The sequence below is a fragment of the Jaculus jaculus genome, chromosome 10, assembly GCF_020740685.1.
Source record: "Jaculus jaculus isolate mJacJac1 chromosome 10, mJacJac1.mat.Y.cur, whole genome shotgun sequence".
Lineage (NCBI taxonomy): Eukaryota > Metazoa > Chordata > Mammalia > Rodentia > Dipodidae > Jaculus > Jaculus jaculus.
In genome coordinates this window covers 99,017,828-99,030,755 of record NC_059111.1, presented here as the reverse complement: position 1 = coordinate 99,030,755, position 12,928 = coordinate 99,017,828, and the positions used below count along the sequence as shown (strand labels likewise).

Sequence of the window (12,928 nt, the reverse complement as noted above, 5' to 3'; positions counted from 1 at the left end):
TTATTTATAAATAATTAGCAAATTTACTCAGATTTTTAAAGACTCCATAGCACAGTAGCAGCCTCTATCCCAGTGGCAAGTTACTATGTGTGGCAATTCAGAATGTAACTGTGAAGCTCAGAGGCACCGGGAGGGTATTGGCCAAGAGCTCCAGAGGATACACAGCACAAGTTGGGGGGGGGGGGAGGACAATGCCATGTGCCTGCTGATACTCCTATCCGCCGCTCCCTTTGTTGTTCTGGTAACTTCCACCTTCTGATCTTGCCAAGATAAGAAGATCTGCCTCTTGTGTTTTCCAGATTTTGTTAGATTCTTCAAAGGGCGGCCTGTTCTCTAGGACTCCACAGTCCTGATCTCTGCTTGAGGCAAAGTGGTTCCACCCAGCAGCCCTGAGAGGCTGTTATCTGTCCACCAGTAAACTCCATGAGACATAAATTCCTTCTGCTCTTCCCAGCTCACAGGGCACACTTCAGAAGTTGGCGGCAGGTCCTTTGATTCCATTCTGAGGAGCTGGAGGAGCTGCATTTCAATCTTTACCTACCTAGACCTCATCACCATTGACATGAGTTCCTAGCCAAGGGCCTCCTCCCCCCCCTTTATTTTTTGATCATTTTACTGTCCTCAAACATATGTATTTGATTCTTTTTTTTTTAATTTTTTTTTGTTCATTTTTTATTTATTTATTTGAGAGTGACAGACACAGAGAGAAAGACAGATAGAGGGAGAGAGATAGAATGGGCGGGCCAGGGCTTCCAGCCTCTGCAAACGAACTCCAGACGCGTGCGCCCCCTTGTGCATCTGGCTAACGTGGGACCTGGGGAACCGAGCCTCGAACCGGGGTCCTTAGGCTTCACAGGCAAGCGCTTAACCGCTAAGCCATCTCTCCAGCCCTGTATTTGATTCTTGAATAAAAACATGATAGATGTAAAACAAAGTTCATGTTTGCTCTATCCTATTGCTGAGTCCCCATTGCCATGGCCATGATTTTTTCCAGGCTTCTGAGGTCTACCGTGTATCTCAGACTTCCTAGGGAGAGGTTGTAGGTTCTCCCCGACAGCATGTCTTTCAAGAATAACTGCATGCTATTTCTTATGCTGGTTTTCATAACATAAAACAAAGTTATGTGTTATGATGATTATGCTTTCGTAATTAGTGGAATTCCAAAAGCGGGAATGTTTAATATTGAAGACTGTCGGATGCCCAATGTGGCGGCACATAACTGTACCTACTCAGGTGGCTGAGGCAGGAAGAGAGAAATCCAGGGATTTCTGGTCAGTCTGGACAACTTCACAAGACCCTATTTTAATGAAACAAAACAAAACAAAACAATTAAAACAAGAAGAATGAAAAGAGGAAGAGCCAAGCATTCTAAAGAAAAGGGTTAAAAGAAAAGAAATTCTCTAAAGATGGTAGAAAGTAAGAGGAGCAGACAGACATATACCTAGAATTCATTACAAACTTTCTGAGCTGGGCGTGGTGGCGCACACCTATAATCCCTGCAATGGGGAGGCGGACGTAGGAGGATCGCCATGAGTTCAAGGCCAGCCTAGGAGTACAGAGTGAGTTCCAGGTCAGCTTGTGCTAGAGTGAGACCCTACCTCAAAAACAACAACAAACCCCTGTAGCCCCCCCCCACCCCAAATAAAACAGTGTTCTGGAATGAGACATGGTTTGCTACAGGAAAGGTCTGTTACACTAAAAGGACAAAAGGAATCAAAAATGCAAAGCTGATTGTGCGATCACAAAGGGTTTGAATCTGGAAGATAAGGGGCTGTTCTTGGAGCACTGGGTGTTGCCGAGTTGAACCCTTGACTGAACACGAACAAAGGAAAAAGAAGAGGAAAGTGGCCTACACCCTACAGAGCAATGACAAGGACGTTAAAACCTAGTATAAGGAGGCACGTTCTCTTTCTCTTGGCTATAACGATGTTCTCATAGAATCAAAGAAATACACTTCAGGTCTGCAAAATGGCCAAGAAAGGGACGTTCTTGCCCTTAGTGCTTTGGGGTGAGTAATGTTAAAGGCATCTTGGTTGAAGTATGCCCCCCAAAGAGGTTAAAGTTCTAACTTCCCAGTTCCTCAGCATGGACTTTATTTAGAAATAGACTCACTGCATGTGGCATTAGATAAGAGAAACTCACCCTACAGAGGAGAGAGAGGTACACCGCAAAGAGGTTGCCACGTGAAGACCCGGGCACGTGGGGGGAGGAGGATGCACACGACGCTGGAGGCGGGATGGAGCCCAGGCACACCGCTGGCATTAACAGGAGACCAGGGAAGACCTGCCCAGCCTGTCAGGAGGCGTTTGGTCCAGCTCATTCTCTGACTCTGAACGTGTGGTTGCAAGCCGTCTACTGTGCCGTACTTTCTAGCGGCAGTCCCAGGACACCTGCTTTTGCCTGTCCCCCACCCTACCCCCCAACCCTTCCCCTTCCCGTGAGACAAATTTTTATCAGACTCACCCCTGCCCCACAGGTTCACTTGGGAAGATCAGTCCTTTGAGGGTGGCTTCCTGTACCCGAGTTGGGATTTGGCTCCAAGGATGCTTTTCCTTTGCCTCATTATTTTGTATAGTATTTTCATCTTGGTTTAGGTTGGCCTTGTTTTCTTTCTGTGTCTCTGAGTAACGAAGGTAACAGGTTTGCCAATGAACACTCTCCACGTCAGGACTGGCTGGAGTGAATCCCCTTGGAAGATGCCAGCAGAGGAAGAAACGCCCACACGTTTCTGACCATCATCATTTTCAGTTTCCTTGGCCGCTGTGGTACTGACTGCCCCCACTGCAGAAACGCTTGAGAAATGCCAGACCGGAATGTATCTTCTTGCTGTTGGGGCTTTCATATCTGAAATGAAGATGGTCTCGCTTGTTTTTCTCCCCTGAGCATTGATCTAGAAAAAGTAAATGATGACAATCCAGAACCTTATTTCATTCTTAAAAAATATTTATTTTTTTGAGAGACAGAGGAAAGAGAGTGTGCATATAGGTGCACCAGGGCCTCTTGCCACTGCACATGAACTCCAGACACATGGGCCACCTTATGTGGCTGGCTTTACATGGGTCCTAAGGAACTGAACCTGAACCAACAAACTCTGCAAGCAAGTGCCTTTAACAACTGCGGCATCTCTCTAGCCTCAGAACCTTATTTATTTATTTATTTATTTTTGTTTGCTTGTTGGCTAGTCACAGAGCATACGGATGAGTGGAGCTGGTTTTTATCAAGGGCACTTGATAAATCTCCACATCATGAAAGTGGAATCCACCTTCAAAACCAGCTCCACTCATCCGTACGCTCTGTGACTAGCCAACAAACAAACAAAAACAAGCTATTACATTAGTCTATCCTTAAATACTGGTTAAATATCTGGGGAACTCCAGACATTTGAAGAACATATTTCTAAGTAGAAAACTTTCTTAATGAAAGAAATAGGGTTCTGACTTGTCTTAATAATTTAGAGGAAGGTTGAGAAAACATAGAGAGAAAAACTATGAGTAGGTTGGCACAGGGAGAGATTATACATAATATCATGGGGGGAAAATCAGAAAAATATCTTACTGGCTCATGTATCTGATTTTAGTTTTGGCTAAGTATGACTTCTAGTCACGCAGGTGCTATTTACCTATGGATAACAGATACTAGAGAAGGAAGCTGGACACAAGACTCAACTGCATTGCCAAATCCTGAGAATGAGGGGCAAAGAGAAAGACTTTAATACTCAAGATGCAAAACAGGAAGATGGATGGTGAGAAGTCTCAACAGGAAAGCCCTGTATAAAACAAAGGTGGCTGAAGAAACTCACCTTGGGAAATTGTGATGCTGCTGGTTTTGGGGTACAGATGCACTTAACCAAGCCATGCAGGGTGCCAAGAACCATGTTATGTTACCTTTTAAAAAATTTCTTTATTAACATTTTCCATGATTATAAAAAAAAAATCCCATGGTAATACCCTCCCCCCCCCTTTCCCCTTTGAAATTCCATTCTCCATCATATTACCTCCCCATCTCAATCATTGTATGTTACCTTTTTTAAAAATAATATTTTAGGGCTGGAGAGATGGCTTAGTGGTTAAGCGCTTGCCTGTGAAGCCTAAAGACCCCAGTTCAAGGCTCGATTCCCCAGGACTCACGTTAGCCAGATACACAATGGGGTGCATGTGTCTGGAGTTCCTTCGCAGTGGCTGGAGGCCCTGGCGCGCCCATTCTCTCTCTCTCTATCTGCCTCTTTCTCTCTCTGTCTGTTGCTCTCAAATTAAAAAAAAAATATTTTATTTTTATTTATTCATTTGAAAGAGGCAGAGAGGGGGATGAATGGGCATGCTAAGGCCTCCAGCTGCTGGAAACGAACTCCAGAATCATGCACCACCTTGTGCATCTGGCTTACATGGGTCCTGGGGAATCGAACCCGGGTCCCTTGGCTTTGCAGGCAAGTCTCTTAACTACTATGCAATCTCTCCAGCCCTACGTTACCTATTTTTACAAAAGAAAGTCTCATATTTGTCACCTCAAAGAACCTGGGGCCAGTAATCTGAGCATGGCTCAGCCGGGTATTGTGGCTCAGGGTCTCTCAGAGGTGATGGTCACAGTACTGGCTGGAACTATAGTCACCTGAAGGCTCACCTAGGGAAGGGCCCACTTCCATGGTTGTTAGCACACTCACTTGCTCATGGTTGCTCCTTATTGGCTGGTGGCTGGACACATCCCTCACTTCTTCTCTACTTTGTTCCTTCCATGATGCAGCTTACAACATGGCCAGCTGGCATTCCTCAGAGCAGACTAGCAAGAGAGGAAGAAATGTGTCAGAAATCAGAACGTTTGTCATGTCTCCTCACTTTTGTCCTTATTCAAGAAGAGGGTTGTATCCAAGAGTACAGGCCCCAGGAGTGAGGGGGATCACTGAAGGCCATCTTAGAAGCTGCTTACCTCCAAGGGGCATAACCAGAAACAGACTTTCCCAAGGTATGTTTGACAGAGAAACGTTTGTGCTCCTGTACTAAGGAGAGTGTACATATTTCTAACCTTGTGTTGAATGCTATGTGAAAACAAATAGACCTTTAAATGTGGAAAGGGTGATTAATGGAAAGGATGTACTGACAGAGGCTAACAGGTGGAAAGAAGAACCAAGGGTCTAAGAGAAAACTGAGGCTGTTTTCAGTCAGGAAGGTGTGTGTTCACAGTTTCCACTGAAGCACTAAGACCCCAGGCCAGACAGAATAGTTCACATGAAAAAACAGCTGCTTGGGCTAGAGAGATAGCTTAGTGGTTGAGGTACTTGCCTGCGAAGCCTAAGGGACCCAGGTTCAATTCCCAATGTAAGCCAGATGCACAAGGTGGCACATTCCTCCGGAGCTCCTTTGCAGTGGCTACAGACCCTGACGCCCCCATTCTCTTCCCCATTCAAATAATAATAATAAAAAAAACCCTGCTGCTTAAAGACAACCTGACGTTCCCAGACATTTGACTGTCCCCAACACGATTGTCTTTCAAAGGGACAAAGCAATACCTGCCACCAGAATGTACCATTGAAAGAAGCATCTGGGGCCCCAAAGCCTTCTTCACACCAAAGATGGGCAGAAGCTAGCCAACTGAGGCCTTGCTCCTTAAAAGGAGCAATCAGAAAGGAGAAAGGGGAAAAAAAAAATCACAAAGCTGGGAGAAAATTCCCTTCCAGAAGGCCTCTCTCCTCTAATCCAGGTAGGCTCCCTGTGAGGCGTCTCTTCCGGCCAGCCACGGAATACCTGCTTTTCTTGAAGCTCATTTCATTCAGACAGCCCTCAACTATCACACACCCAGAAAGAATTTCCCCAACCAGTACCTGAAATAGCAACCCTCTGCCCAATCTCTTATCCTGCTTTGATTTTTCTTCATAGTAATTACCACTTTGCAGAACTTATATTACATTTATTTATTTATTTCCTGTTTATTGCCTGACTCCTTCACTAAAATAAAAACTTGGAGGCAGGCATGCATCATGCCTTTAATCCCCGCACTTGAGACGCGGTGGCAGGGAGATCATGAGTTTAAGGCCAGCCTCAGCCGCAGAGAGAGTTGGGACACTCAGCCTGGGCTACATGAAACCCTGAACAAAAACAGAACACAAAACAAAAGCAGTAAAAACATGAAGCCCTTTGGCTCACTGTTCTAGAATTTGCAAAGTACGTTATCGGTTCTTAGTGCCCATTAAGTGAATTTAAAAAATAATAATAATCTCTTAAACATAAAAAAAAAAAACCATGTAAAAGACAAGCAAGGACAGTTCGTTAGAACTGTGATAACACAAATTCATGCGCACCTGGTACTAGTCACTTGGAAATAGCTGTGCACAGCACTTAAATAGGCACGGTTTCTGAAAGTTCTGCCAGAAGCAACTGTACTTTCGTGCAGACAGACGCGAGCTAAAAACCGGGGCTCCTCTGGGCAGGGCCCGAGCTCCCCCGCCCTCTCCCGCCCTCTCTTATTAAATGTATTCTTGTCTCTATTTGATTTGCTGTCCCGCCCGGATCCCCCCCGTCTCATTGGTCTACGCCGCAGTCCATCACTTCCAGGCCCGGGCACCCCATTGGTCCGCGGGCGCGCCGGGGCAGGAGGTGTTCCCCAGTGACGTCTGGGGTGCTGCCCTCCCACATTCCGGCGTCTGGGAGGAGACTTCCCGCGGCTCTGCCCCGGCCGGGGCGGGACATGACTAAGAGCTAGACTTCCGATTGGCTCTAGCTAGGCGATCCTGGCATCCGATTGGCCAGCGTCTTGGGAGGAGGTTTGGTCGCCTCTGAGTCTCGGGGAGCGGCGGCTGGGCAGCTCCGGGGAGGGTTAAAAAAGTTTCTCTGGAGCAGTAGTGGGAAGTGGGCTCGCGGCGGGCGAGGGTTTTTGTTTTGTCTCGTTCGTTTTCTCCGCACGCGAGCTGGTCTCTCCTCTCCGTGTTGGATGCACGTGCCGACTTAATCGCTGCAGCCTCCGATCGGAGCCCCAGCGCGGCTGGCCCTCATCCTCAGCCCCCCGGGGAGGGTGGTTGCTCTGGATCTCCGACTTCACGGGGCGGGAGCGGTGTCTCTCTGGGGCTCCAGCCCGAGTGCATAAGACACCTCGCACACCCACCCGCGCGCGCGCGCACGCCCGCACGCACGCACACCCACACCCACACCCACGCGCGGACACAGGCGGCCCCGCCGGCTCCCCGCCAGCCCGAGCATCCCGGCCATGGAGGTGCTGGAGAGCGGGGAGCAGGGCGTCCTGCAGTGGGACCGCAAGCTGAGCGAGCTGTCAGAGCCCGGGGACACCGACGCCCTCATGTACCACACGGTGAGGACTCCGGGGCCCGCGCGGGCGGGGGGTGGGTGGGGTGGGGGCCTGGAAGGTGGGGAGCGGGGTGGGGTGGTGTCACCCGAGGAACAGCTGGGGGAAACCGGGGGACGGGGGCAGGAGAGGCGGTCTCTGCGAGAGAGAGAGAGAGAGAGAGAGAGAGAGAGAGAGAGAGAGAGAGAGACAGACAGACAGACAGACAGACAGACAGACAGACAGAGACAGGCAGACAGACAGACAGACACAGACAGACAAACAGAGAGGGCATGGCCGGGTTTAGGGATAACAGTAGTGTTTCTATCCGAGCAGGTGAAGGGGCCCGGTTGGGGCTTTAAAAAACTTTTTTTTTTTTTAAAAAGAATTTATTTATTTGAGAGAGACAGAGAGAATGGGCACGCCAGGGCATCCAGCCTCTGCAAACAGACTCCAGGTGCTCGTGTGCATCTGGCTTTTCGTGGGTCCCGGGGAATCAAACCCGGGTCCTTCTGCTTTGCAGGCAAGCAAGCGCCTTAACCGCTAAGCAAATCCCTTCAGCCCGCTTTTAAACTTTCTTAAGGGGATGACACTTGTGGTTTCTATGACAATTCGTATGATTTTTCCTGCCGGTCGCACCGTTTCCTCTTGCTAACGGTACAGTATCGCCGGAGCGTTGCGTGTGTGTGTGTGTGTGTGTGTGTGTGTGTGTGTGTGTGTGTGTCTTTAGAGAATACCTCCGACTAAGCTAGTCGTGGTGATTTTTGTGGGAAGGGTTTTAAGAAACTGGACTAGCTAATGTAGCCCTTTCTTTCCATCTCCATCATACCGTCTCCCTCTCCTTTTGCGTCTCTTCACATTCCTATTTATATCTTTTTTTTTTTTTTAAAAATGCTTATGCGTTGTAAAGCCTTCCACGCATTGGGAGGAAGGCCGCTTTATTTGTCTGCCTAAACTATATAGCCAAGAAGTCGGCTTGCTTCCTCCCTATTCAGAGGAAAGAGCAGGGGAGGAGTAGGAAAATCTGAGGCAGCTGCATATTTCAGGAAGACTTTGGGGGGCGGGGAGGGTGGTGGGACAGCTCATCAGTTCCTTGTATCCCTAGGTGCCTCTGAGACCTGTTAGGAGATCCAGCTGTCAGGGTATGAGCATGGCATTTTAAGTTGTCACTTGCGGGTTTTGTTTTTTTTTAAAATATTAAATCTGCAAAGGGAAGCTTTGTTTCTGATAGCCAGCCCTGATAGTAGGACTTTGTTCAAGATCTACTAAAAGTTCTAGCAATGAGAGAGAGGAAGGGAAGGAAGGAGGGAGGGAGAGGAGGAGAGCATCGCTAACGAGGAAAGGAGACAGTGGGCCGCTTTCCCTTCTCTGTGCTGTTAATGGGGTCAGCACCAGGATATTTGAAACTTGCGAAACAGGGCCCTGCAGGCTCCACCTCTTCGGCATTTGCCGCTGGCTGACTGAGAAAAGGTCTGGGGCCTCCCTGCTGATCCCCACTGAAGCATTTGTGGTGCCCAACACCGCAAATAGGTGGCAGGGTGGGTTTGGGTGGGGAGGGGAGGGCTGACATTTGCATGGTTGCGAGGGATGTTGCCGGGTAAAAGCCAGATGTTGAGCTAGAGCCCAGCTATCTGTTGATCGGGCCTTTGCTCACCACCGAGCCCGGAATCCGTCTGTCCCAAGGAGGCCATGTGGACTGTCTTTGGATCAGCAGCCCAAATGTGCTTCCTGCCCTCTAGGAAGAACCTGGAGCTTGCAGGGCCCACAGATGTCTAATGATTATTGGGGGGGGGGGGCTCTAGATGTTTCCACTGGTAGGTGCTCCATCTCAGCCCTGTGTGGAGCACAGCTCTTCTCTTTCTTAAACATAATGATGTCAGTGTCACCCAGTAGCTTCAGGGCCACAGATTGGGGGCTTTCATCCCGTGGAAAGGATTATGCGTGGAACCCACACGGCTAGGCAGGGACTAAGCATTGTAAGAGCACAGGCTGGCCCTGAGGTGCTACCTGGGATGGGCATGGACTCCAGGAGACAGAACTTGACCTCGCTCTAGAACCTTTATGTGCAGGTTCAAGGGTAGACACCTTGCCTTCCTTTTCATAGTAACAGCTCAGATTTTCTGTGTCATTGTGGTAGACCAAGTAATGGGGGATTATTTTTCCGCTAATCCTCTCTCTAAAATGGCTATTGTGTTCTTCAGACAGGTGTCTCACTTCTGAACAGCTCCCTCATAAAATGCCACTCCTCATTGTTACAAGTCATTAATAAGTGTATGTGAACGTATGTATGTATGTATGTGTATATGTATATGAATTAATGCTGAGAGAGGCATAGACAATTGGATGATATACCTTTAACCCGAGGGGGCCTGGTAGTGATTTCAAAATAAGTACCTCTCCCATCTTTTTTTTTCTTGAACTCTGCTGGGTACAGAGCTCTGTTTTTTAATAGTTGATTTTTATTTACTTGTTTACTGGTGAGCGAGAGAGAGAATGAGAATGGGCTCAATGGGGCCTCTAGACACCGCAAATGAACTTCAGACTCATGTACCACCACGTCTTATGTGGGCACTGGGAAATCGAACCTGTGTTCTTAGGTTTCTCAGGCAAGCACTTTAACCATGAAGCCATCTCTTCAGCTCTAGAGCCATTTGTTCATGATGGGTGCTGGCCTGGCCTCCAGCTCAATCTGCCTATGGACGAAATGATGGTCTGATTTTTTTTTTTTTTTTTTGGTTTATCGAGGTAGGGTCTCATTCTGGTCCAGGCTGACCTGGAATTAACTCTGTCATCTCAGGGTGGCCTTGAACTCACGGCAATCCTCCTACCTCTGCCTCCTGAGTGCTGGGATTACAGGCGTGCACCACCATGCCTGGCCTGATGGTCTGATTTTATTATGCCTTCAGTGATACTTATTAAATATCTTCAGCGTATCAAGCATTATTCTAAGCACTTGGAGCACATCCATGAACAAAAGCACACCCAGATTTCAGACCCTGTGCAGGTTACATTGTGTGTGTGAGTGTGTGCAAATGCATGGGAAAAACAATCAGGGATGAACGTAACAGAGAATGTTAGACATGTCAAGTGCTGTGGAAAGAGAAAAAGTGGAACGTGGGCAGAGGCTGAAGGGAAGAGGAAGGGCAGGGTGTGCTGTGGAAAGGAGGGTCAGGTCAGCCTGTCCTGAGGGGCTTGAGTGGGACTGTCAGCTCAGCAGGAGGAAAAGGCCAGGCCAAGGCTGGCCCTCAGAAGATGCCCTCCCTGCCCCACCACCTGGCACAAATACCATCTTCTGCTCTAGAGTCCCCTGCTTGGGGAGTCATTTTCCTTGTAAACTCAGGTTACTTCCAAGGTGCCAGTGACCATTTCTGGAATGACCCAGTGACATATTCCAAGTTGGGTGCGTTAGGCTTTGTTATATGAGGAGAGGAGAACCTGGGAGCCAGTTGGCCGGGAACGGGGAGTTAATAAAGTGTAAGTAGCCGGGCGTGGTGGTGCCCGCCTTTAATCCCAGCACTTGGGAGGCAGAGGTAGGAGGATCCCTGTGAGTTCGAGGCCACCCTGAGACTACATAGTGAATTCCAGGTCAGTCTGAGCTAGAGTCAGACCCTACCTCACAACAAACAAAAAAACAAGTGTAAGTAAGAGATGGTGATAGTTATAGTCTATCCCAACAGAGTGGGCCTTCTGCCTGTCCTGCTCCTGTTCTCCTGTTAACCCTATAGGCGCCACCCTTAGATGGATGCAGTACTTTTTAAAAATGTTTTAGTTTTATTTACTTATTTGAGAATGAAAACAAGGCAGGGGAAGAGAGAGGGAGAGAAAGAATGGGCCTACCAGGGCCTTCAGCCACTGCAAACGAACTCCAGATGCATGCGCCTCCTTGTGAATCTGGATTACGTGGGTCTTGAGGAATTGAACTGAGGTCCTTCGGCTTTACAGGCACACGCCTTAACTGCTAAGCCATCTCTCCAGCCCCTTGCAGTGCTGTTACCATCTTAAAATTCTTAATCATTTTTGGATAGGGACCCCACATCTTCATTTTGTGTGGGTTCCCACAAATGAATGTCACAGCTTCTGCTGAAAGGCATCATGTATAGTGCTTTACCAAAATTATGCCATTTTTCCTCTTCTTGACCCAGTGGAGGATACCTTTAATTTTTTTTTTATTTTAAAAAATATTTTATTTGGCCTGGAGAGATGGCTTAGCGGTTAAGCACTTACCTGTGAAGCCTAAGGACCCCGGTTTGAGGCTTGATTCCCCAGGACCCAGGTTAGCCAGATGCACAAGGAGATGCATGCATCTGGAGTTCGTTTGCAGTGGCTGGAGGCCCTGGCACGCCCATTCTCTCTGTCTCTCTATCTGCCTCTTTCTGTCTCTGTTGCTCTCAAACAAATAAGTAAAAATTAACAAAAATATTTAATAAAAATATTTTATTTATGTGCAAGAGAGGGAGGGAGGGAGAGAGAATGAGAATGAGCAAGGGCATGTCAGGGTGTCTTCCACTGCAAATGAACTCCAGACGCATGTGCCACTTTGTGCATTTGGTTTTATGTGGGTACTGGGGAACTGAACCCAGACCATCAGACTTTGCAAACAAGTGCCTTTAACCACTGAGAAATATCTCCAGTCCCCATGATTCCAAATTTTTGATTTTTTATTTGCACGTGCATGCACGCGTGTTTGTGTATGTGTGTATGTGTGTAATGTAGTGTGTATGAGCACGCCAGGGTCTCTTGCTGCTTCAAACAAGCGTCTGTCTAACTTTTTGTGGGTGGCTGGAGAATTGAGCCTCGGGTAGAAAGCTTTGAAAGCAAGTGCTTCTCAGCGCTGAGCCACCTTCCCAGCCTCAAGCTCATTTTTACTATTTTCTGACAGTCTCATTTTACATATAAGAAAGAGGAGGTTTGATTTGTTTACGTACATTGCCTCAGGTACCACAGCCAGTTAGCAATCCAGTCAGGATTCAAACCCAGATGTACCTGGCTCCAAAGCTGGCGTTCTCATCTATCATGCTATAGGCCGAAGAATGCTGATGTGAGGAGAAGGCTGTGCCTAAGAAGTAGAGAGAAAATGATAGGTTTACAGAAACTGCTGAGCCCCAGAGCAGCTAATGTTTCACTGGGGCAGACAATGGCAGCCACCAAGTCTGTTTTGCTTATCACATTCATTGTGCTAAGTCGGGATCTGGTTGTCCATGAGCCTGATTGTTAATGCTCCTTTTTTTTTTAACAAACTTGTCACATAATATATTTCAGAAATAGAGAATGTTCAAGCTGCCTCAGGATGGAATTTTATAATGTCTCTCAGATGCTTCCTGTGAGCTGTCAGGAGCGATGCTTTTCTCATTTGATGAGGTACAAAGACTTCTTGGTCCAGAAGGCCCAAGGCTTAGAGAAGACAGGTTGAAAGTCTACAAAACAGCAAAACACATGGAGAAGACAGATACAGACTTGCATTGCTAAAGCTATGGGCTTTTTCTTGAGGTCTAAGAACGTTTTCAGGATGAGGGTGCAGCTCATGGGACCCCGGTTTCTCGCATAGCACTGAAAACAAAGGGGCCTCTCAGATGCTGGAATAACATTTTACTTTTAACTCAGTGACTAGTTCTTGCTTCCAGACAGGAGCGAAGGTAAAAGAGAACGTGGCTGAGCTGGGTGT

The 12,928-nt window shown here is 47.6% G+C and overlaps 1 protein-coding gene across 1 annotated transcript in view; it reads left to right on the top strand.

Annotated features, from left to right (window-relative positions):
• The first annotated feature begins 6,811 nt into the window (after positions 1-6,811).
• Positions 6,812-12,928, top strand: part of Creb3l2 (cAMP responsive element binding protein 3 like 2) — a 138,668-nt gene continuing 132,551 nt past the window's right edge. The window contains exon 1 of the mRNA XM_004661182.3: positions 6,812-7,293. Coding sequence (XP_004661239.1) covers positions 7,192-7,293 — 102 coding nt within the window. The 5' untranslated portion in view covers positions 6,812-7,191. The remainder of the gene's footprint in view (positions 7,294-12,928) is intronic.